The sequence below is a fragment of the Phlebotomus papatasi genome, chromosome 2 (assembly GCF_024763615.1).
Source record: "Phlebotomus papatasi isolate M1 chromosome 2, Ppap_2.1, whole genome shotgun sequence".
Taxonomy (NCBI): Eukaryota; Metazoa; Arthropoda; class Insecta; order Diptera; family Psychodidae; genus Phlebotomus; species Phlebotomus papatasi.
The window spans coordinates 59294826-59320299 of record NC_077223.1 but is presented as its reverse complement, the minus strand read 5'-3'; the positions used below and the strand labels follow the sequence as shown (position 1 = coordinate 59320299).

The 25474-nt window shown below is 33.3% G+C and overlaps 4 protein-coding genes across 4 annotated transcripts in view; 3 read left to right on the top strand and 1 right to left on the bottom strand.

The window, feature by feature from the left end:
- Positions 1-100: 100 nt before the first annotated feature.
- Positions 101-833, top strand: LOC129801935 (B9 domain-containing protein 2). Its single transcript, XM_055847424.1, has 2 exons — positions 101-326; positions 388-833. Exons 1-2 carry the CDS (start codon positions 239-241, stop codon positions 831-833), a joined length of 534 nt encoding a protein of 177 aa, XP_055703399.1. The 5' UTR covers positions 101-238.
- LOC129801929 (tectonic) lies at positions 767-24552 on the top strand. The gene is made up of 2 exons (XM_055847410.1): positions 767-1213; positions 22771-24552. Exons 1-2 carry the CDS (start codon positions 839-841, stop codon positions 24313-24315), a joined length of 1920 nt encoding a protein of 639 aa, XP_055703385.1. The 5' UTR covers positions 767-838; the 3' UTR covers positions 24316-24552.
- LOC129801927 (uncharacterized) lies at positions 3033-7295 on the top strand. The gene is made up of 5 exons (XM_055847407.1): positions 3033-3461; positions 3530-3689; positions 3753-3937; positions 4000-4159; positions 4322-7295. Exons 3-5 carry the CDS (start codon positions 3761-3763, stop codon positions 4741-4743), a joined length of 759 nt encoding a protein of 252 aa, XP_055703382.1. The 5' UTR covers positions 3033-3461; positions 3530-3689; positions 3753-3760; the 3' UTR covers positions 4744-7295.
- LOC129801931 (trimethyllysine dioxygenase, mitochondrial) overlaps positions 24537-25474 on the bottom strand; it is a 17153-nt gene continuing 16215 nt past the window's right edge. Inside the window, exon 4 of the mRNA XM_055847419.1 lies at positions 24537-24860. Coding sequence (XP_055703394.1) covers positions 24590-24860 — 271 coding nt within the window. The 3' untranslated portion in view covers positions 24537-24589. The remainder of the gene's footprint in view (positions 24861-25474) is intronic.

Here is a 25474-nt window from a genome sequence, read left to right as displayed (position 1 = left end):
TCACGGGAAGAAATATGCTTTTTACCCATTTCTCATCCTGTCCTGACTGCTAAAGTGATTAATCTCTGGCAGAAAATTTTCCACGAAATATTTCATTGTCACTTTTCCCTGGTAGTATTCTGCTATGGCCCCTAAAATTGCAGCTTGTCCTAGCAAAAGGGTGAGTGAGGGCACCTGCTTAGGGGTGGAGGTCGTTGCGTGGAAACGATGATAAACAACAGAAGGACATCCGGAGTAAATGGCTGAACTTCATATAATCGGACAAATTTTGGACGCTAGAGATTTCGAGGAGGAAAATCTGCTGTGCAAGTGGAGCTTCCAGATCGGTGAGTTGAGGGTAACTTGGGAAAAAGACCGTCTTGATTGAGGGAATTGCCTGAGTTGCAGGATCAACGTGGAAGGTGATTGAGGGATTAGCTGAGGGGCAAACAGCTACTGATTCGAATCGCGTGGAAAAGTGTTCAGTGTTCTCTCATCCTTTGGACTTGCACTTGTCCACACGGGGAATTCAGGGCTGGCCGAAATTGCACGTGGAAATTTGGACAGCTAATGCTCTCAAGCAGTGTTGGCCAGTAGGATTTGGTGTTCTCAACGTGCCCACTCATCCAGGAATCCACAATCTTACAATTCCCACGTGGAGAATTGCTCCCAGCAACATCTGGGACGCTCTTCGGGAGAAATTCCACGGGGGCGGGGTGGCTCTGGCCAGAAAGGAATTAGTTTATTCCCAATCGGATCGCTACAAGCTATCGACAACTTCTACAGCTGGTTCTGTTGGTGTTGAATTGATGCTGATTTTTAAAAATTTCAAGAAGTTCGGTGTTGAATTTTAATCCCAATGGAGAGATTTTTCGTAATCCTTCTTATTGCCATTGTGCCCACTCATGGGGATAGAGCTCTTGTGAAAATTGGAGTGTCCAAAACAACTATTCCTCCCGTAATTCCTACAGAAACTTCTACAACTACAACAACTTCAAGTACAACAACTTCAACTACAACAACTCCTTCAAGCACTTTAGCACAAAATTCAACAGAAAAACTGACCACAATCTCTTCAACGACAACTTCAACAACTACTTTGCCCCCTTCTGGGAACATCACAGAGGCACCTGAGACTAAAAATCAGACAGGAAATGCAACGGAAGTAACCAAAATCCCAAGAAGATTGAGACTTCACCAAGCTGAAAACTACTTCTGCAAATGTGACTTGAAGGTAAGGGAAAATATTCTAAATTCACAAAATTCTAACTAAGCAAAATTTATATAAAGTACACTGTTCCAAAGATGTTCTTAATTAACAAGAAGACGTGAGTTTCCTGGGTGAATTTTCATCCTCAGGAATCTTTGTTTTCGAAGTTAATTGCCACAGTGGAATTTGCAGGATTACCCTGAAAATAAGAAAACAGCTCCTTGCCTGGGTATAATGAAAAAATTTAATCTGGAATTTTAAAGCCATTCCTTTGTGTCACTTTAACACACTTTCTCTCGTACCCTCCGGAGATCATTTGAGGAGAATTATCCTCCTGAAAATAAAAGCTGTTGAGAAAGAAGCTTTTTTATCCTATGAAAACAGTAAGTTTTATAGATATGACGAGGGGCAACTAATGGAAGAAATTGTTAATAAAACTTTTAAAATGTAAAGCTTTCTTACTGTGTTATCACACTTGCACATTAAAATTTTAATATGATTCACATTAATTGTCGCTGGTGAGAGTCCAAATGTGTAATTTGTGTGTTTGAACCATTTTATATTCAAAATTTGATCTATTTGTTGATAAAAAGGTGGACTTGGCCCGCAAAATTTAATATAAACTGATTTATAGCATTAATGCGAAAAATTAATGCGATTTTCTCTTTAATTTTTTAATGTGAAAAATATTTATGCTTTAGGTAAATTTAAACTTATTTTTGCAGGCCAAGTTCACTTCTTTATCAATAAATTATTTATTTATTATTATTTATTTCTTCACTCTCCAAAAATATCTACAATGTACAGTATTGCGTCCACCGCCGTCTTAGCGTTGGTGACCAACCTCCAGAGGCAAACGGTGGAAAGAGAAAACGGTGGAAATAGAGAAACCCCAAATATTAAGTGACTCAAAGACACAAATAACATATTTGCACGCTCACAAGCGACAATTAATGTGAATCACATTAAAATTTTAATGTTCAAGTGTGATAACGCCGTTAACGAATGTTAATACAAGAGCATAAAAAATTTAAAAAAGAAAATCATAAAAATGGTTTTATAGGTTTTATGCATTATGCGTTATATTATGCTAAAAATTGAAATTAAGTTTTATTACACTTTGTTAATATTTTTAAACTTTATTCTATTCAATGTGGCTTATTTCAAAAGAAAAATGTTCATATAAATATAATTTTGGCAAAGGTTAAAAAGCTAAACTGGAATTTCTTTAAATCAAATTTTCTAAAGGTCATTCGAGTTTGAAAATATTAATAAAAAGAAGTACCTACACTATATTAAAGAGCAAAATTCAAAAATTGATCAGCATAAGGTCAAATTTGATTAGTACACTAAGAAAAAACCTAAAAAGTTAAAACAACTCTATGGCAGAGTTGAATTAACTCTACGAATATCGATGTAATTGTTACTCTTTTTCGTTGTAAATTTTAAGAAATAAGAGTTGATACTACTCTTCTGTGCTAAACTGTAGTTTCCAAAATATCCACAGAGCGGTGTGGAAGTCAATGCGCAGTCCACTGTACTGAAAAAATCTTTCTGTCTCTTTTCAAATACATGGTAGAAGAGAAAGAAGAAGCATTATGCGGAAAAAATGACTCGCCATTTTGATGTTCAGTGCGTCGCGTGATTTCTGTGGTGCAAATTTTATAATTTTTCTGTGATAAATACCTTGTGAAAGTGAACAAAAGTAAGTGATTTTCTACAGATGGCCGAGGTATCGGATTCTCGACAAATGATTAAGGTATTGGAGGAAAACTTCTTCAGGGATTGGAATATTTCTCCGGAAGGTTGTATTAGGTTGCGTGAATGCGGCGTAATTTTGGCAGAGCATCTCATTTCAATGGATGAGAGTACTCTCCAGAAGATTTTTTCCGAAGATGCTTTTCTTGGTGACCTTCTTCTCTTCAGAGTTAACTTGAAAGAATGGAGAACACGAAATAAAGTAAGTCTTTTTGAAATTATTAACAAAAATTTTGAAAAACATAACCTCTTTTCATTTTAGGTTCCGGATAACTAGAATGTTGAAAGCACAAATCGCAGCAAATTGGTTTTACATGATCTGCTGCAAACTAATGTAAAGGGAAATATCATCCTCAAGAAGTCTGGCAGTGGGAGGTTACTATCCCAGAGAGAAAGAAATGACTTGTCAGGCTTGATAATCGAAGAACATCTAAAGTATTCTCCTAAAATCTCCCCGAGAACTCTAAAGAAATACGCGAGGGAAATAAAAGAATTGTTTCCATCAGAAGATGAAGTAAGTATTGTATATTATAAAAAAAACTTTTAATTTTTGTATGTAAAATAAAATTCCTTTTTTTTAAGGAGGTGTACTATAAAGCACGACCCCCAAATTCCAAGCAAAATCCAACGGGGAAACTGTACAACAAGTATAAAAACACTGTAAGGAAATACAAGGTTCACAACGAAACATCTACAGAAGACAATGTTGGTCCTGAGATAAACGAAGAACCAGTCAGTTCAGGTAAAAAGTGAATTGAACAATTCATGATTCAGATATTATTAATTGCCTTGTACAATTTTTAAGATGCATTCATGGACGACATTGGCTGGCTCCAGGAGCATGATGAACCTTGGAGTGATGTTGTAAACAAATGGCAAGCAACATTCATCTGGAGGATCAACGAAATGCAAGAACAAAGAGATGCGGCTTCACTCAACACCTTTTTGAATAAATGGCCTGCATTGAATGTATGCAGAAGTTTCGAATTGGTAAAAAAGGCAAGATTTATTTTAACTATTTTTATAACTGATTTTTTTTAACAATGTTTTAGATTGACCTCGATTTCAAAACAATGTTTCCGGATATTGAAGAAACATCACCAGATAAGTTCAAAGAAATGAAGGAAAAGCTTTTGCCTATCTTTAATCTTGACATCAAAGATAAGTTCAACAAAGGACTTCTTGGAAAACTTTCAGCTTCAAATAACGAAGGTATTTATACATATTTTTTAAGATATGATATTATTCTAGTGTTATGAAATTATTTCCATAAAATGATTAAAAACGCGAACAATGCATATTTTATCCTTAACAAAATCGTATTTTTTTAAATTTAAAAATTTTATAATGCCGCAGTTCTTTTTTGCTTTATAGATTCTCAAATCTGCATAATGAGTATGCTCATAAACGCTTTGATTATTCCGAATCGAGAACCAGGCAATAAGAAACCATCCATCAGTGCAGCTCAACAAGAGATGATTGTTAGACTGCCATCTTCCCGAGATTTGGAGGCCTTTCGAAATGAAACTACCGGCACTGATATCAAGATCATCGTAATTGGTGAAACTTTGACGGATCTAACTGACTTTTATGTTAATTGTGGGGCAATACTTTTCAAAACGCCATCGATGTCTAAGGCACTGGATATTGGTATAAAGTTGAGTATAATGTTTACGATTGGGTACTCTCGCAAATGTAAGTTCGCTTGGGAGCTATTGGAAGCCTATTACTTCGGTTCATTGTCTACAAGGACATTTGATCCAAAAGTTCAAAACGTTCTGAATAAGCTCAGTTGAACAAAATGTATCTGACTTGCTTCATTTGCAGAACCCAATTTAAAGAATGTACTCAACTTTTAACCCACCTAAGAAAGGCCCACAAAACACCCACCGAATATGAATACAGATGTATGGAGCAAGATTGTAAGCAAATTTACCAAAGCTTTTTTGCGTATAGAACTCATATAAAACAACATGATAACAAAAGACGACACAAAAAAACAAGACTACCAATAAGAGCATCTGAAATAGAGTCATTAGACGACTCACATCAACATTTAATCTTACCATCTTCTTCATATTCAGTTTCTCAGCCAGAATCTTTTTGTTCTAAGGAAGTGCAACACAATTTTGAAAACACGAACCTTAAATTCACTTTATCATTACATTCCAAGTCGAATATCACAAGAAAAAATGTAATTTTCATTCAAAACGAATTGAGAAATAATGTTACAATACCAATTGCTTCAGATTTAAAATCCTTCGTTCCTCATATATCTGATAACAAAAAGTATGAATTTGAATCCTACATTTCTAAAATAGAAAATGCTTTTGAAGACACTAGAACTGATTACAGATTTTTAAAAAGACTAGAACAACTTTCTCTTTACAAAAAGCCAATTAACTTTTGTTCAAATGGGGAAATTAAAGACGATGAATTAAATTCGAATTTGGCTGATATAGATAACTTTAAAGGCAGTCTTTATGACATGAAATTTCAACTTAAGACTTATTTCGAATGCGGAGATAATTTGAAGGTAACTTTGAGTAATATTGAAGATTTAAAAAAATCAAAGAACTTCAATCATTTCATAAATTCTTACTATTGGATTAGTAAATTGCGACATTTTGGTAATAAAATAGTTTTTCCGCTCTTTCTCTACGCTGACGCTTTCGAAATTAACAATAATCAAGGAACACATCGCGAACAAATATGTGGAATTTATTATACTGTTCCAGTCATTCCGAAATACTGCCTAAGTTCACTAAACAATATTCTAGTAGCGGGATTCATTAAAGCTAAAGATTTAAAAAATTATGGAAACCACATTTGTCTTCAAAAGCTGATAGAAATATTAAAGAGTTTAGAAACAGATGGTATTGAGATAAGTACACAGAATAAAACTATACGAATTTACTTTTCATTAGGACAAGTATTAGGTGATAATCTTGCGTTAAAGGAAATATTGGGCTACTCTCAGTCGTTTAGAATCGATATGTTTTGTAGATTTTGCATTATGAAAAGGGAAGAAACAGAAATTGCAACGAAAGAAAATAAAAGTAAATTACGAGATCGTTCAAATTATAACCAATGTGTAAATCAAGGGACTACCAAAGCATATGGAATTAAAGAAGATTCGATCTTTAACTCGCTGAATACGTATCATGTGACAGATAATATTTCAACAGATATTATGCATGATGTATATCTTGGCGTTTGCAAATATGACCTGTGTCATATTCTCAGATATTTCATTTTTGAGAAAAAATATTTCACCCTTGCACAACTCAATGAAAGGAAGCAAAATTTTTCTTATGGCGATTACTTTTCAAACAATCAAAGCCCACCAATTAAAGAAAGTGATATTCGGAATAAAAAAAAGAGTGCCCTGAAGATGAATGCTGCAGAGGTGAAAACCTTTCTTCACTTCTTGTTGTTAATGATTGGAGATTACGTAATAATGTCCGATCCGGTCTTTCAATTTCTTTTAGTTTTGATTAAAATGATTGACATTATGCATCTACCACACTTTGATGAACCCACTTTAGAAATATTAGGGAGTCTAATTTCCGATCACAATGAAATGTACATTAAATTGTTTGATGACACGCTTAAGCCGAAACATCATCACTTGATTCACTATATCAATATTATAAGAAATTGTGGACCTCTAACTGATCTTTGGTGTTTTCGCTTCGAATCAAAACACCAAGGATTCAAAAGGTACGCTCAAGATATTTCATCACGAGTTAATATCTGTTATAGTTTAACTCTAAAAGCTGGATTGATGTTTGCAAATTTGCTTTTGAACGATTCTCTATTTGGTGAAGATATTGAATATGTAGTGCATAAAGAGATAAGTATGAAAAATGAAAGTTACTTTGAGATTTTGCCAGATTCTTTCAAAAAGGATGACAAGATTCAAACTGTGAGAAAATTAGTGTATAAAAATTTTAGATATAATATTGATGATTTCATTTGTGTTCAAAAGAAGCTGTACAAAATTGTCGAAATGATCTGTAAGGAAAAGAAATGTTTTTTTATATGCCGCTCTGTTAAAGCCACATTTGTGCAAAAGTTCCAAGCATATAAACTATTAGAAGAAAAAGAAGATTTTTATGTGTTCGAACCAGAGGGCATTAATTACTCGTCAGAAGGAAAATATGTACAAGATAATGTTTATATTAGATTTATTTAAAAATTAATGGTAATAAACTATATATGTAAAAGTGCATCAATTGTTTTTCAATGGGCAAAAAATGGTGTTTTTATTAAAAGGTGTAAAATTTAATACGAAAGAGTAAAAATTAATCTTTTTTCGATTTATCCGAAAAGAGTAAGTTTTAGTGAAAAAAGAGTAATTTTAACTCTTATTTTCATGTAAATTTTAGGATAAAAAGAGTAAGTTTTATTCTTAAAGAGTTGAAACAACTCTTCTAAATATTACACCGAAATAGAAGTAAAATTAACTCTAGAAAATAGTTAATCGAAAATCACAACGAAAAAGAGTTAATCTAACATCGATTCGAGTAAGTTTTACTCGTTTTTTTTTCTGAGTGTAAGGAATATTTTGGCAAAATGTGACAAAATGAATATCTTATGGCGTTTACACATACAGTGTAAGAATTTTTTGTCAAAAATTGCCATTTTTGAAAAAAAAATTTACCTACAATGATAAGAGAAATTTTCTTTAAAAAAAGCATTAAAAAAATCTCCTAGTTGAACCCTTTGCGGTTAAAAAAAAATCCCAATTTCAATGGTTCCCCACTTCCCCTTACCGTGCTATCACACTATGATTTTTTCAATTTGTAAATTCAATTTAATTTTCAGATGAATTGTTCCTATGAGTTATTTTGCTTTAAAAACCATTTGAATTAATAGATTTTCGCCAAGGGGGAGATATTTGGGTGAAAATGTGTACACCACTTCCATGCACTTCCATAACTTGTATGGAAGAGGCCTTCGCACTTCCAAAACTTTGCAACACTCTCAAAAATGTTGCAATACTTCTAGTACTTCCTGCACTTCATACACTTCTCATACTTAGAAATCAATAATTTACTTAATCTGATGAAAAATCTAATTAGAAAAATTCTTAAAAAAATCTCAAGAAATTTATATTTATACATATTTTTAACATTTTACTTATATTTTGAATTTCTACCGCCAGATATTTTTGCATACTTTCAATATTTTAATATTATCTGCGTTTTACGAAGGGGTACCAACATATTTCGAATTTTCCTAAGAGACAAGTCAAGCTACTTTTGGAAAATTGAATATCCTCACATTTTATTAAACTTGATTCTGTCTCTGGTTTTAAAATCCTTTAAAATTAAAACATTTTGTACTCTTTTCAAAAGTTTTTGATGTTTGCTAGACAACTTTTGAAACAAGCTTGGCTATTTTTTCAAGGATTTTTTTCGCTATTGTTGTTTTAGATTAATTCCTCATTACTGGTCGCCAATGAATCCAGAAAAGATTTTTTAATGCAACATATCAGGAGAAAAATGGCCACATTCATAAAGTCCTCCTTATTCCGTTCAGTGAAAGTATGTGGCACCCATATATTGAGTTTTTAAACACATTCAAGATTTTCTAAATAACGAAATACGATTTAATTATTGTTTTCCAACATTTTAACAATCTCTTCAATTGTTATTCACAAATTTTCTTCCACTAAGATGCTCACAATATTGGCATCAATATTAGAGACCGTTTAAATTGGAATTGATGTTTTGAAGCATAAATCCTTTTTTCTAAATTTTCAAAGCCACTTTTTAATCATCCTTAGAGCAAAGATGCGATCTAAATAAACCCCTAAAACGTTTCTTTAATGAAAGTTCATCACTTACCTTGAAGAGACTCGACTTGTTTAGCTGAGTGCTTTATTGGAACTGATTTAATATTTTACATGATTTTGCATTACACTTTATGCTTACTCTAAGAAATGACAGATTGCTTACTTTATAAAATATTATTTAGGTGATACAGGGTGTATCACTACAACCTTTCCAAAATTAAATATTACAAATGCACCTTTTCGTTCCTCTTTGTAATTTGTAATAGTCCTCAAAAGCACAAATCTATTTTTTGTCGAATGCTTTTGGCATTGAAGAGATGTAATACACTAAAATCTTTCCAAAGTATGCAAAAAGGTAAACAAAAAATTGTGGAGGTAACCTCTATGGGATACCCTTTAACGACATTCGCGAAAAAGTCCCACGAATACTATAAATTAGAAAAAATATATATAAAATTGATTGAAAGTCAACTGCAATATCTATGTCATTATTTGCGAGCCACTACATGAATTTGAAATTCCTGTAAAAATTAAGGAAAATTATTGTTGAACTAAATATTTTCCTCGGAAAAATTACGACATAAATTAAGCTATAATAAATTTGAGCATATTTGCTCCATATTTATTGTCATAATTGAACTTGAAAAGTTCAACAAACCTTTTCAGTTTGCCACCCGAATTAAAAATCGCAACTACAGTAGATTCTCTCTCAATTGGGCATTTGGGGCAAAATGTCATCCGATTTATCGATAGATTTGGGCGTCAAGCTTTTGTAAATTCCAGAAAAAGCGCTCAATTATAAAGAATCACGATAAAATAGGAAGAACTACAGCGAATTTGAGCAAATTAGCTTCATAATTAAACGTGAAAATTGTCAACAAAATTTTTCGCCCGATTGAAAAGAACCGATTGAACGAGAGTCTACGGTAAAAGTAACGTAGTCTGAAAAATATGAAATCAGACAGAAAATACTTTATATACGAGTACTCCCACTTCCAATGACTTCTAAGCACTTCATTTTCAGCTGTACACCACTTCCGAACCTAATATCTCCCCCTTGATTTTCGCTTATTTATTGATATAAACTAATACTTGACCCACCAAAACATGTTTAAACATGCTAAAATAGCATAAATGTGGTTGCTCAATTAAATTTGAATTCAGAAAATTAAAATGTTAAAATTGCTCATTAATTTCAATTTTTTATTGCAGTTAAACAAGTAGCCTTTTGAACCAAATTGTTCTTATTAAATTTATTTATTCGTAATTAATATTATTTGTGGCCAAGAAAAATAAAATAAGTTTAGTGATTAGAGATAAACTTGTATGCGAGGCGAGTGAAGCTTTAGTATCGGGAGTAATTTGCTGAGTTCCTCCAAAGCCATTCGAAGGAAATCGTTGCGCCAGATTTTCAACAAAACTGTATGACAGTCTCTTAATGAGCCCACTTGTCTACAATCCTTTCTTCTGGCTTTGGAGATCCTTCTGAATAACAGATAAGTGACTTATAAGACATTTTAAGTACTATCACGCATTTTCCGGAGTCATTCACAATCAAAAATCTCGCGGGACTATTTAAAATTGAGCGAATTTCTTGCAAAATGTGTCGTCGCTGTGACAATTTTCAAGTAAATTCTAGAAATCTTATAATGCTCAATTGGCTCAATTGAATTTAAAATTAAATTGTGAAAATCCTAGTGTGATAGTACCGTTAGTGTAGGTGTAGACAAACGAAAGACGAAATTTGAAATTGTAAAATGGCCTTAGACCGTTTAACCCTAACAGATAAGACCGTCTCAAGATGGTCTCACAAAAATCATATTTACTGCGATCAAAAAGTTTTTATTTATTTAAAAGTGCTATAGTGTCCTCGGTAATAGTCTTACTAACATCTTTTGAAAGTTTGAACTCATTTTGACTCTTCGTTTAGTTGCTATTCCCAGTTTTGTGTGACAGGTCAGAAAAAAAGCAACAAAAAATATTTGTGCAAAAAACTCATTTTCAATTTCCATAAAAATACCGATTTAGGGCAGAATCACATTGACAGTAAAATGCTCACCGTCACCGTCAAAGCCCTCACCGTATTTCGTTGATTTACGCATTTTCATTGTAATTTTTACGCAAGTTCTCAATTACCGTGTTACATTATCTCATACTCGGTAGCACTAGGTGAAAATAATATAAGAAAATTGAAGAAATAACACGAAAATGCGATAAACGGTGAGCAAAAAAACGGTACGAAAAACTGTAGCAAAAAATCCTGCAGTTTTTTGTTTTGCTTACCGTTTATCGCATTTTCGCTTTATTTATACAATTTTCTTATACTATTTTCACCTAGTGCCACCGAGTATGAGATAATGTAACACGGTAATTGAGAACTTGCGTAAAAATTACAATGAAAATGCGTAAATCAATGAAATACGGTGAGGACTTTGACGGTGACGGTGAGCATTTTACTGTCAATGTGATTCTGCCCTTAAAGTTATCTGACTAAAATAAATTCATTTTTTACTGAAAGATATGTCGTTCTACTTTGTGTATTTAATTTTTAAAAATTTCAAAAATGTGAATTTTAAGAGCAAAAGGAGTTTAAAAAAAAAATGTATATTTTCTCACCTAGCGCCCCTAGCGCCTAAATTAAAAGAGATAATGATGAATGAATGGTTTTTTCGACTTTATTGGATCATAATTATCCTAGAAAACATTGTTTTAGAACTTTTTTTCGCCTATTAAAGAAAACACTGTTAGAGGGTTAATATACAAAAGATACCTCCACGGTATGGTTCATCTTCAAGGCTTGCGAACCATCTTGAAACTCAATCAAATATTCAACTGCAAATAATTGATTTTAAAGGGTGAGATGCTCATAGTTCATTTACCATTTTAGAATCGATTTTCATCATCGTTAAACCTATTTCAGCATGGGACTTAATCACTGCACGAAGTTCAAAATCTTCCATTTTTAAAAATTCACTAACACGTCAATTTCAATTGGCTTGCGAGATAAGAAAGCCTTATCGGTTCTAAATAAAACATGGCATTATTTCATACTAAGAGTAAGATACTAAATAATTGACTGTCATTTAAAATTCTACCGTTTATTAAGAGGGTTCTCCTAATTATCAGGGCAAAAGAGGTCTGTATTTTTCATTGATTAAAATGAAAGATAAACAATCTAAGAATATACTATAAAATTTCAAAAGCCAATTCGGAGTATTTTCGCAGATACTGTTCGGGCGAATATACAATATCCAATGAAGTGCGTTTTCTTTATTTTTCATTTTTACAATTTTGTCCAATTGGTCGGAAAAATTGAGAAAAAAACATGGCTTATTCTCTTATTAGGCTTACTCTCCTCGGAATCAAATCCCCTCATATTTGAACTAAAAGAATTGTTGAAAACTTATTTTTCTATCTTTTACAGCAAGTTCAATTCAAAATTTTATCCCAAAATGCATGTTTTTTTTTTTAATCCTAAACAAAGTTACGATTTCAAGATTTTTTTTAGTTTAAGTATGAAGTACACTTAAAGCATTGATTTTTTTAAATTTATTTTCTCAGATAAGAATTTCTCAATTGGTTTGCAGAGCTAAGTTATATCATAATAAATTCCAGTTTCATTTAAAGTAGGAGAAAAAAGCCCAATTTCAAAACTGTTCCACTTCAAAGGTGCCCCACTTCTCCCCACTCTGAACCTTTTGTGAAAAATCTTTTGATAACGGTACCCTTTTCAGCCCTATGAACTTGAAAAATCTAGCAATATAAATAGCAAGTTTAGCTCTTTTGAAGAGAATATTTCAGTGAGACATGTCATTTTCATGCAATCTTTTTCATGAAATTAAAGGGCATTCAAGGATATTTGAGTAAAATCTTGGAAAATTCCAAGGAAAATTGAGAGATAAGGATATGCTTTCTTCTAGGAAAATTTATTTTGAGTTCTTCCTCAGAAATTTTTCTTTAACACTGAAACTTCCGATTCAAGAACTTTTTATTTTCTTTTTCGAGAAAAGAAAAAGAGATGACAAAACGTCCCAGATTTGCGGAATGCTCGAATTTACGAGATAGAGCTTGTCGTAAATTATTTTCTTGCATGATCTTTGGGCGCACATCGGTTTAATTATTCAAATTGAACCGATTCAAATTATTAAATTTTTTAGTTATGATTATGTATGGACGAAATATTCACTTGGGATACTTCCATAAAACATCCAAGATTGAAAATTATATTAAGACCATTAAATAAAAGCATCCGAATAAAATATGTCTTTTACGAGTACTTTACCGAATCATTATCTATTGAGGCCAAGACTAACACAGCCGGATTGAATATTTCAAGACCTTTCCTAATTATTCAAATTTAACCAAATCGGTTAAAAAATATGCTCTCCAGCGTGGTTCAAAGATTCAAAATGGCGAATTTTCCGGTCATAGGTATATATGGGCAAAATGTTCGTATGGACTACTTCTAAAACATATTCAAACATAAAATAAATCGTTGGTGCCGTTTTTGGGAAAACCTGGAAAATGGTTTTAGATGCAAAAAAAGGGGAATCACCGAAGACTGGAAGTTGATACAGTGGAACCTCGATAGAGTCAACTAATTATTTCCAAGCTTGTTGACTCTATTGGATTCATTGACACTATCAGGGAGGTGACATTAGCTCTGAAAAATGCAACTAGTTTTAGTGTAAATTTTTTCCTGTTTTCGTACACATTTCACGAGATATCTCCAAAACTATGTAGGTTGCCAATTTGGGGTTTTTGGTTGCCTATTCTATATTAAATTGGCTTTTATTTTGTATTTGTGGTATTTGCTAATTCATTTTACAATGACAGAAAACAGCTTATAAACTCAAAAGTTTTTTCGGCACGCTAGAAACATATGGGAAACAGGAAACGTCATGCCCCTGTACACTATCGGAGTCCGAAAAAAATCAATTAAAATGAGAAATTTTGATAGAAAGGGGTATGTTTTTATGTTCGTACTAGATTATTTTAATAAATTTAATATGATATTAGAATATTTTATTTAATTAACCCATAAATTCTTTATAAAGATTATTGTAAGTCGCTCCTTTTGAGCTTTCATTGACTCAAGTAAAAGAGAAATCAATATATTATTATCGAAAAACTTTAAAGTTTCATTTAATTTTCATTTAATTCATTTTATATGTAACCATATTCGATGTTATTTATATAAATTATACCAGTTTTGTGAAGGTTTTGGAATTTATTGAACAAAATTCAATAATTTACCGACTAGACTTAATATTTTACTGACCAATATTATTAATTTATTTATATTATTAATATTAATTTTTTGCTGATCAGTTTTAATTTTCTGTTGCTTATTTGTTTTTGACCCAAATTTTCTTTTGAGATCCTAATCTTTTAAATTGAAAATGTAACTTAAAATAAATTTATACATTTTCGTTTGTAAGGGTCATCTTTATGATCGTTTAATATTTACATATTTTAAAGATGTAGGTTCTTTAGAAAGTTCCAATACATTTAGGAAAAGTGTCTTTACTATGTTGTATTTAAAATATCTTAGCATTCTCTACGTTTCTCCTTTTATAATTGAAGTTCATAATTTTAATTTTTGTTTGTGTCGTAATATTATTCACTTTAAAATTAATTATGTATCAAAATTATTATTCAAGTGTAAAATCAATAAAATTATGGCTTACCTCCTTAACAACGATGAGATATTTGCGGTACTATCAAATTCAAAATTACATTTTCCTACTACTAACAATTTCATGTATGATTTCATGAATTCAGAGATTTTCTTTAAAAAAATAAATAAATAAAAATGCTTAATTCAAAAGATAAAGATGTAAAGGAGTTGTAGGCTTGGTTGTAGGAGTTTACGGGTTGTCTAGGGCTTATTTTTAGTATTTTAACTGAATTTAGAATTGTGTCTGGTATATAAGCAAATAGACAAGAGGACTTTCCATAGGTCAAAAGGCTCAAAGTAGCGAAAAGAATTTTATTGTAAATAATAATTTTGACATCAAATGATTAAATGCTTAATATACGAATTTTGTCATAAAATTACCATGTCCTTATAAAAATGTTTTTTTTTGTGTCAAAAATGTTACGTTGGTACAAAAAAAGACTGATTATAATTCCGAAAACATCATAATAATATGATATAATATTATTAGTTCAATAATAAAAGAAAAGTTGACTCTATCAGAGTCAATTTGAGTCCAAGTTGACTCTATCGGAGTCCGTAGAGTAAAAAAGTAATTATTGAGCCCCGTATTAGTTTGAAAAAAAAATATATATATACGATAAATAAATTAGGGGTGGAAAGCGTCCCATGCCTTGCGAATTGCTTAAACTTGTGAATTCGGTGTTGTACCTCAAAAGTGTTGTCGTATCATTCATCGTTTACCGGTTCAAAACCGATTTAAATCGATTCATAAATTATTCAAAAGATCACCCAAAATTGCTTAGGAGTATACAATTAAATTTTCTATGGGGACACTTCCGATAATCGCCAGTGGAAATTTATTTCACCTCAAGAAGAAAAACAAATTTTCTGTCTTGCCCAGAGCTTTCGGTCCCCATAGAATATCCATCATGCTAGCTCATTATCCAACTATACAATTGAATTTCGGATAAAAATTACTTATCGGTTCATATGCGGCTCATTACCGGTTCGCAACCGATTGAAACTGGTCCAGAGTCTAGACATATCTGAAATTCCAAAACATTCACAACGAGCGATAACATGATACCATTCGTTGAGAAATACGCTCTTTAGAACCTTTTTAACGTTTAACCTGGAAAAACCAGGAACGGTTCAACGGTATTTTCGTATATATGGCCGAAATGTCCGCCTTAGGTAATCTCAAAAATATATCCAAAAATTAAAAAAAGAATCGCAGGATGCGTTTTAGAGCATTGAATATGAAGTGTTATGTGCTATGTATATTCTATGCCAAAATGTCACTTTTTATTACTAATAATTTTTGGAAAATCTTGAAAACGTAACTTAAAAAGTAAACGGGGTTTCATACCTGAGGTTTAGCCATGTGGTTTAATTTCTGTAATTTCTTATCAATAGAGATTTCTTGGAAAAATTTTGACTTTGGATTGGATTATTAAAGGTAAATGACCTATTACATTATAAAAATCAATAAAGTAGATTGGTATTGAGGCTTTCGGGACTTTCGGGAACTGGAATATATCACTAGTCTGAAGATAGCTTTAGGAAAACTTCTATAATTAACTTCTTGAGGTAAAATCGCATTTGGACAGTACTTAAAATTCTTTATCAATCTTAAATTGAAAATTTAAAAAAAAAATCTTAAAATGCCACTAAAATCGCCTCTGTGCGCTATTTATATTGTATCTTGGTTCTAAAAAAAATTGCAGCTTCACAATAGCTGTGTTATTAAAAGAATCACAACTTTAAAGTACTATTTCACTTGGTTCTTTTGAGTTAATCAGGAGAATAAATTAGGCCAGACTAATGAGGCTGAAAGTGGAGCAGGCTAATGAGACATTACTCTCACCCCTCTGCTCAAATATTCATTGATTTCTTCTTTTTCCCCACATCCTCAGCAAAATCCACATTTTTCATCATGACGCTTTTCGTTTCTTTTTAATTCAAGCTCCAGTCTGAAGAAGACTTTAATGAATAAATTTCATTAAAAAAAACCACTCTCATTGAACTTCCTTCAACGCATTGTGGATCTTCTCTGATTTTGCAGGATAAACTTTTGAATATGTGTGATTTGAGAGAAATTTAATATCTTGAGTGAACCAAAGGTTTTCCTCAGAGGGATTTTCTCGAGATAAGAATTCTGTGTGATTTCTTATCGATTTTATAACTTTATGTACCAGTTTTCCATTTTTGGATTATATTTCGCAAGATTTATTGGAAATTACGTTAGTTTTTTTTTCATTTGTAAGGAAACATCTTTATAAGGATGTTTGGTATCTACTTGAGAACGTATTATTGAGAATATGAGTAAAAAACTTTCCCGTGATCTTTTTTTCCTGAAGGGGATGCACTTCAGAAACTTCTTGTCAGGAATATTCTTTTTCTAGAAATCTTATACAAAACTGTTGCTATATAGACGATTATCGAGAACGGTTCCAGGAAAAGTCAATTTAAATGAGTTTCTGCACTTGATAAAGACTTTCACATTATATTGCTATAGTTGAGTATAAAAAGTTTATATTGGTGATGAAATTCCTGCTTTTCATATGAAAAATTTGTGAAGCAAGAGCTTGGAATTTTCCCGAAAGCTGTTTACCTGAAAATATTCCCTACCTACACTATTCTCATATTCCATTACAGTCAAGATTAGCAGAACAGGAAGGAAGGATAAAGCGGAATAACTCGCTGTTATTTCTAGAAATATTTCCACTAATAAATTATTTACTTCATCAAGGCTTTCAGCGCTTTAATTTCAAAACCTTAACTCATCTCTTCTAATTATACTTTCCAAATAATTTTAAAATGTTCAGTAATTTCTAGTAACTTGCGGAGTATCTCTTAGCTTTGGAATGTATTTAGAAAATTTATTATTTTAAACGCAACGAAATGGAAATCTATCGATCTACTAAAACCAATCAAGACACCCGAAAATCAAGTGAATGCGAATATAAGGGATAGTGAGGCAACTTTGAAATAGAGCAGCTTCAAAAATTAGCGTTTTTCTACTGGAATTGGGCCTTTTCATGATGTATTTCCCAATGATTTGTGCAACTAAATTTTATCATTGCAAGCCCTATTAGGTGAGATTCTTAACAATCTCACCTACTATAATCCTAACAAAATTTCATGTCGTCCGATCGACCTCAAACTTGGCCAAAATGTGTTTCGCCACTTCCTGATCACGAATATATATGTGGCTATTTTACGTTCCCGGCCGGCCGGCCGGCCGGCCGGCCGCTCTTTGGAGCTTAATAGCTCCTAAACTAAAAAAGATATCGACTTGCGGTTTTCGGCAAAGGTTATATATCGGGTGAAAATTGCAACTTGGTGCATTGACCCCCCACCCCCCACCCCTCCTTCCGCCATTTTGAAGACCCCCCTTTTTTTGTTTTCTCAATAGCTCCGCCCCTATGGCATCGAGCGGGCTCAAATTTTAGTATGTTATAGCTGGGTCTTAGAGCTTTCCATCAATACTAAACTTAAGGTCCCCCGACCCCCCTGACCCGAGCTATAAGGGTCCAAAAATTTTTTCTTAAAATGGCCATAACTCCGGTTCTAATTGTCAGAATTTAAAAAGTGACGGCTTTTTGGAAAGCTCTCGTGAAATGCCACTTCCCCTTCTAACATCACAAGTTCATAAAACCACCGCTAGGGGCGCTATTATTAAAAAGAAAATTTTTAAATCTTATAAGTTAAATAACTCAAAAATTCCATTGTGCATCGGGCTGAAATTTTAGTATGTTGTAGCCGTTGATTATACCTAACAAACAAAAAAAACCTTAAGTCGATCCATAACCCCTGACCCGAGCTATAAGGGGTCAAAGTTCGAACATTGACCGGCCTCTATCTCCGGTTCTAATTAACATAGCGACCTAAATTTTACCTTTTTGGTTTCGTATCGATGAGCACTTTCAGATGGAAGTTCAAAAATTCACCACAGGTGGCGCTGTGATAGCGTCAAAATTCATCGAAATTCAAAGTCACTTTTCTCAAAAACGGCATTGTGCAAGTTAATGAAATTTTAGTATGTTGTAGTCCAGTCTAGGACGTTTCCAAAATGGTGCGTATGTGCGCTGTGGTTTCAATAGAACCGGAGATATGAGGGGTCAAAGTTCACGAAATTCAAAAAATCATATCTCCGGTTCTATGTGACCGATTTTGATGAATGAGGGCCTAAACGAAAGATCTCACCAAATGCTACAACTTTCTAGAATATTTGAACTTCGTGGGACCAACACCAGGGGCGCCACAGTCGAAAAACCAATTTCAATATCACATAACCTCAATTATCTCGACTGTCGCTGAACTGATTTTGATGATTACTTCAACATAATTGTAGAACACATTTGTCTCTACATTTCGTCCATACATCATTTTCCATTCAGACTACGCTATCACTCCGATTTTGCCGTTTAAGTGTCAAAAAATTGATTTTTCCAATAATAACGCTTTGAAATCACTCAGATGCCAATTTGACTGCCTTTACTCCACAAAGACACTTAAAATATGGTTTTAAATGGAAAGACTCACAAAATACAACAATTCTTTGATATAGTTGAAGTTCAACAAATGACTACTTGGGGAACTCTGGATGAAAAAACGAGTTAAGAAACAAAAAACCTCGCTTATCTTGGATTCTGAGTAATCGATGAGATCATGTTCTATGGAAAAATTATAGAGAACATTCTGGTCTACATTTCACCCATATATCACTTTTGTGCCAGTTCATCCAAATCCTTGATATTTTGGTTTAAATACAAAATTTGTATAATTTCACGAATTTGATTCAAGATAACTGAATGGCGTCTCCCAACTTCAGCTCTAAATCGAATTTGCGTACATTACGAGTTAGCTCACGTTAAGAATCTCACCTACAATAAGCCGGTTAGGATTATCTGTCCCTTTTCAGTTGCAAATAGGAGGGAAAAGTTGAATTTTAAAGCTGCCCCACTTCAAATATGCCCCACTTCCCTCTAAATAAATTATCCCAAAATCGTAATAGGATTAAGATAAAAATGATAAGAATTTTTTGTGAATTCAAAAAGGCATTGAACAAAATCAATTGAATGGATATTATTAAGTTTTCAGGATAGGGGAAGGTGGGGCATTTTAACAACGAAGCAGTTACAATTTTTGCATATTATTCTTATCTCTTTGAAAGGAGTGGGATAAAACTTTTATGCTACTACTAAAGCGGTAACTGAAACTCAAGTTTCTTGTGTTTAACAATTTACTTTTCAAAATTAACTTAAAAGACCCCGGAAAACGTTTTAGCTGTTTTTGGCGATAAAGTTTCAATTCTTGTGCCCAACGCACAATAACTTTTGTTTTGTAAACATGTTTTTGGCATTTCAGTGAAAGTGAATGAAACGTAGATCTAGTCATCTCACTCTCTCTCTCATATGAAATTATGAAAACATGTTTACAAAGAAAAGTTATTTTGCGCTAGGCATTAGGATGTGGATCTTTTAAATGTAAACGCTCATTATGCCCAACGCACAATGACTTTTGTTTTGTACACATGTTTTTGAAGGAAGACCGCTTGTAGGCGGTATTATCGGTGCAGACGTAGCATTTTCAAAAATTACCGAACTTTTTATTTAATTGTTTTGGTTGTTATGGTAAAATATACTATTATTTTGCAATATATTAATCATGGAAAACAATTGAGATTACAATAAGACTGTACAGAATAGGGTAAAATGGTCGATTTCTGCGAATTAAGCGAAATTGATAAAGAAGCAGTCTTCAACAATGATGATGAGTTCCCTAATTCATCCTTTAATGCCCCAGATCGTGAAATAAAACCAGAAGATGAGAAGGGACCTTCAAATTATACAAGAAGGTAACGTTTTCATACCTAGCCTGCGACCTATTAGTTTAAAATCAGTCTCATTGAAACACCTTGAGCTTCATTAACGTCTTTTTATAAAAATTATAAAAGTTTTTTCCTAAAATTTATCATTTTTAACTGCTCGAACTCCAAGAGAGAGCAGTTTTAACAATCGTGTTTTTTTCAACTTCTCTCCACCCTAGAACCCGACTGCATCGGTCATAATCGGTTAGGGATCGTGAAAGTAACGGTAATAGATTTATTTTGAAAATATTGTTTTTCGCACTTTTTCATTCTTTTGACCCATATAAAATTTAAATGGTAAGACATATCAACTTCCGGTCTTCGATGACCCCTCCTTAAATGACGTTATCTCGAACCCAACCTCTTTATTTTTCCCCCTCCCCTTTAATGCGTTCCATATCTCCCAAAAATAGGTCAAAAATGAGGTTTTCTAATTTTGCAAAAAATTGGCCCTGACGATTTCTTTCATTTTTGGATGAGTTTCAGAGGTAGTCCAGCTGAATATTTCGTTCTTAGACACCTATCACCGGAAAAATCGCCATCTGGAATTATTGAAGGTCAAAGCTTAATTTGCACCCGACTTGCTCAATTAATTAATTAAAAGTTTAATGAGTTTTTGAAACACTCTTTTGAACAATTTTCAACTTTAAGATGGTTTTGTGGTGATTTATAGACAAATTTAATTCGATAATAATTTTCTATACATCAGAAAACTTGCGAAAAAGTATATAAGGAAGAGCTCTTTCTCGGGAGTTCGAGCAGCTCGCAAAGCCTCGGACGCATTGCCACCCCTTTTAGATTAATCATAGAACATTCATCCATAAAAAAACGTTTAAAATTCATTTATTTTACTATTTGTTCACTATTTTTCAATAAAAAATATTTCAGTCTTTTGATGCCTTAAATAGATATGACCGCCTCCATGCGGACTTTACCTTTTCTCACCTGGCGCCCAAACGAAAAGAGATAATGAAGAACGGATGATTTTTTTTGAGTTTATTGGACCATTAATTATCTTAGTTAGACAAAATTATTTAACTACTTTTTTTTCATATTAAAGAAAATACTGTTAGAGGGTTAAATTTGGATTTTTTGGAAAAATCTTGAAATCCGTTAAATATCCGTAAATTACTTATCTTTTTCGTTTGTTCAATTTTTGTTTTTCCATATGCATGTAACTCGTGACAAAACATTCTAGAATAATCATTTCTTTACTAATTTTTAATTTTCAAATGATTTTGTAATGAGTTAATTTAATTGCTATTGTAGACCAGTTAAGCACCAAAGAAATATGCTAAAAAATAATTCACGAATCTCGTGAGTTCGAGCATTCCACAAAGCTGGTGGTAAAATAGTCTCAAAATCTCAAAATTTATTTCATTCAAAAATGAACGTACTTGTTTTGCACTTTACTGTTCCGAATTAACGACTTTCCTTTGTGTTAGTTCCTGTCATGCCTGTTTAGTGGTGTCCTGTCAGGACTCGGAAAAACAGTCGAGACAGAAACCAACACAAAGAAAAGTTGCTAATAATGCAGAAGCACTTGGGAACAGTAAAGTGGTAAAAAATTAATTATTTAATTAGTGGTAAAAGTGGTAAATTCATGGAAATTGGACTGTTTTGCTCAGTCTCCTCTATTCAATTTATTTATGGTCTGTAGTCCAAACGCTATGAGATATATTTTTTCGGCCATATGGAACTCCCCAAACCATTCTGGAGTTTTCGTTTCTCAACCGTTTTGATCAGTTTTGATCAAATTGGATTTTCTTGGAGAAGTCTTGAAATTTCTAATCTAAAACCGTCGGATTCAATCGGTAAAGCATCAGTAAGGTACCTGAAGTACCTGAATTTAATTTATATTTCGAATGTTGCCCTTTTATACGGAAGCTTCTTACCAAATTTTATGTAAATGTCATTGAATTTTTTTATCGGTGTTTTTCAAGGTCAAAAGTTAAAAAGGCTCTAGAAATTTTATTTCTCAATCGATTTGGGCAAATTTCGTTTCATTGGAAAGGTCTTGGAATCCCTGACCAGACTGGATAAATCCTAACAGGATATTATACACTGGTAAAAATAAAAGGAACAAATTAATCCTTTGCAAAGGATGGATCAAATTAACATGTTCTATTAAGAAAAATGTTCATTCAGAGTGAGAAATTTGATCCATCCTTTGCAAAAGGATCAAATTTGAATCAATTTGATCCTTTTATTTTTACCAGTGTACGGTTGTTATACCTAAAATTAAATTGTATGCTGTTAAGCACTTTTAAGATTTTATTAGTATTCTAGGTTTATAGCCATTCCTTATAGTTGATTGGTGTGTGTCTTAGCTAATTATTTTCAATTTTTTACCTCTTGGTGCTAAATGCTACAAATTTAAACTGAAAATTGTACTTTGAAAGGGTCAAACTTAAAAATTGAGTTTAATAATTTTCATTAGTATTTTAGGTATTTTATCAGGACATTATTTCTCTATTTTTCAGATTAATGTTTGCGACGTGGATTGTTGCTGTGACATCGACTGCACAGGAGAGATGCTGTCGCTATTTGATTGCCATGAATCCTACATTTCCACCGAAGACTACCATGCTCTCCATGGACTTCCCTCTTGCAAGATATCTTCCAGTATCTTCTGCGTCCTCAAGAATAATCTCCGACGCTTTGAATTTGAGGAATTCGATGAAAGTCTTGCCTTCCAAAAAATCCACAAGTGGCCAGATGTCCTTCAGGAATCTCCTGTTGATTCTGTCTGGGAGTCCTATCGATTGCACGATCCCATAGAGATTGCCACGGAAGTGGGTGAGAAAGAACTGAAAATGCCACTTTCACTTTCAGGAGCAATTTGTCATGTGGAGGAATCTGTTAAATTCCTCAAAAACTCTCATAGCATTTGCTTAAGAGATCCAACAGATTCCTTTCCTATTGAATACCTCATGAGACTGTCTGCAGTGGAAATTCCTCCAAAACCAAAGATTCCCTGTGTCGATGCATCAAATTCATGTGTCTCTGTGGAGATTTTCCGCTGCAGGAATGGCAAAAATTTGCACAACTGCAGAACTTGGAATGTGACTGAATTTCCTGATAACTTTCCCTTTGATCTCATCATGAGGTTTACGCATAATTTCACAGTTCTCGTGAAATTTGAGGCTTTTGCTGTTGAGAAATCTCACCTGGAGATGGGGAAATCCTATCAGCAAAGGATTGATGTAGTTTTCACCACGGTAAATGAATCCCAGAGTCATACTGTGAGCGGGAATATTGGATATTTACCAGGAAAACCGGTCATTTTCTCCCATATTCGTAGCGTTAATGTTTCAGAGGATAAGCAGCAACCCATTATTGACTACTTCCATCCAAATCGGACATCTGAGGATGAGGATTATCACATGAATTTGCCGGAAAGTAATCGTGGGATTTGTATTTCGAGAAATTACTCGCGGGATATGCTCAATTTTGGAGAGAATCAGGTGAAAACATGCGAAATTCACCTTCTGGACAATCTCAATATTACCCAGGATACAAATTTCACAGAGATTTGCAGAGAATTTCATGAGAAAATCCTCCTACATCTCTTGATGTTCCCCAATGCAACCCAAAGCTTTCCCTTTGAGGAGCTATTTGTGTCGGAATTCGGGAATCCAAGGAATGACACGAGCAATTGGATCCAGATGGACCTCAAGGGGATGGTTGAATCTTCATCTGTTGAAGGGATCTACGATTCAGTGGATGAAACTCTTACCTGTCGCAACATGGTCATCCGAGCGAAGCATTTGTATCAATTTGCACGACTGGAAGTGGCAGGAAATCGCCATCAAGCCCTCATTGAGAGAGCTAGTATTGATTTTGGACCCCGTGTTGATCTGCAATTTAAGATCAGTGAGGATTTCCGGGTTCCCATCTTCCATGTGGTCTCATTCATAGATTTAACACACCGTGTCAGGAGTTCATCTTCCATCCTCAGTATTTCCCTTGCACCCTTTGCCATTTGCCTCTTAGTGAGAGCTTTGCTCAATTTGTCCTCAATTTGAAATGAGCTATTATAGTTTCACCGGATCCGCCTTCAGCTGCAATTGACCCAAACTCCACAAAATATCCCGAAAACCTTGAAATACCCTTTCGACACATTCAGAAACTTTCTAATTGCTTTTCTGGGATGCAGAACATGCAGAAGGATGATGAAGGGAGACAAATTAAAAGTTCAGTCTTACAGAATTTAATTAAAAACCTTAGTTGAATAAATGAGAAACACTTCAGAGTCAATGGAATTTATTTGCTTTTGTATTTGATTTTTTGGAATAAAAATCAATCCACTAGTTTCATTTTCCTGGCAACACTGAGAAAGTCCGTCCGGGAGACATAGCAGCCACACATGACCCTCTTCCCCGTAAGAGCTGCCCTGCCGTGCAAAAGGCGCCAGTTGTCGAAAATCATGACAGTGCCTGGAGTTAATTTGAACCACCATTCATTCCTCTTGGAAGCCACTTCCGTTGCCATCATTCGCAGATCATCGTAAAACTGCTGAATCCTCTCGTAAGGAAGGGTATTCATCGGAGCTCGGTCGTATAAATTGAACCTGAAAGAATTGATCAAAAAGAAAATGAAAAAAATAAGCTAACTCCGCCCACAATTTTAAACTACGCCCCTTTTAGGAATTATCAAATATTGAGTTTCAAACTAATCAAGTCCACCTAGTTTATCCTGGGTTTTAACTATATTTAAAATATACAGCACATTTTCTATTTATTAGGAGAGACTGGGGCAAAAAGTCACAAATTAAAAATTTGAAAATTCAATATCTTCCAAGATAAAAGAGAAAGCGGTTTATATTTTTTTTCCATAGATGGCCTTCATAGACCTTCTTCAAAGTCGTAGGCTTCTTAGAATGCGAACAAGGAATTCAGAAAATAAAAAAATATATAGGATAAGTGTGCCAAATTCCGGCCAGCTTGCAATTTCGGCCATATTTTTTGTTTCTCGAATTTCCATGAATTTTTAGTTTTTGGATACTCTTGAGATTGTACAATGCAAAAAAATAGTAAAAAATGTCGCTTCGACGAACAAGATGATCTGAAAAAGATATTTAAAGAATTCCGGAAGGGCAAGGAACTATGAAGGTGGCCGAAATAGGCACCAATGCTATGTCTACATTTTTATTCATTTTAAAATGTATTAAGAATGATTTTAGAG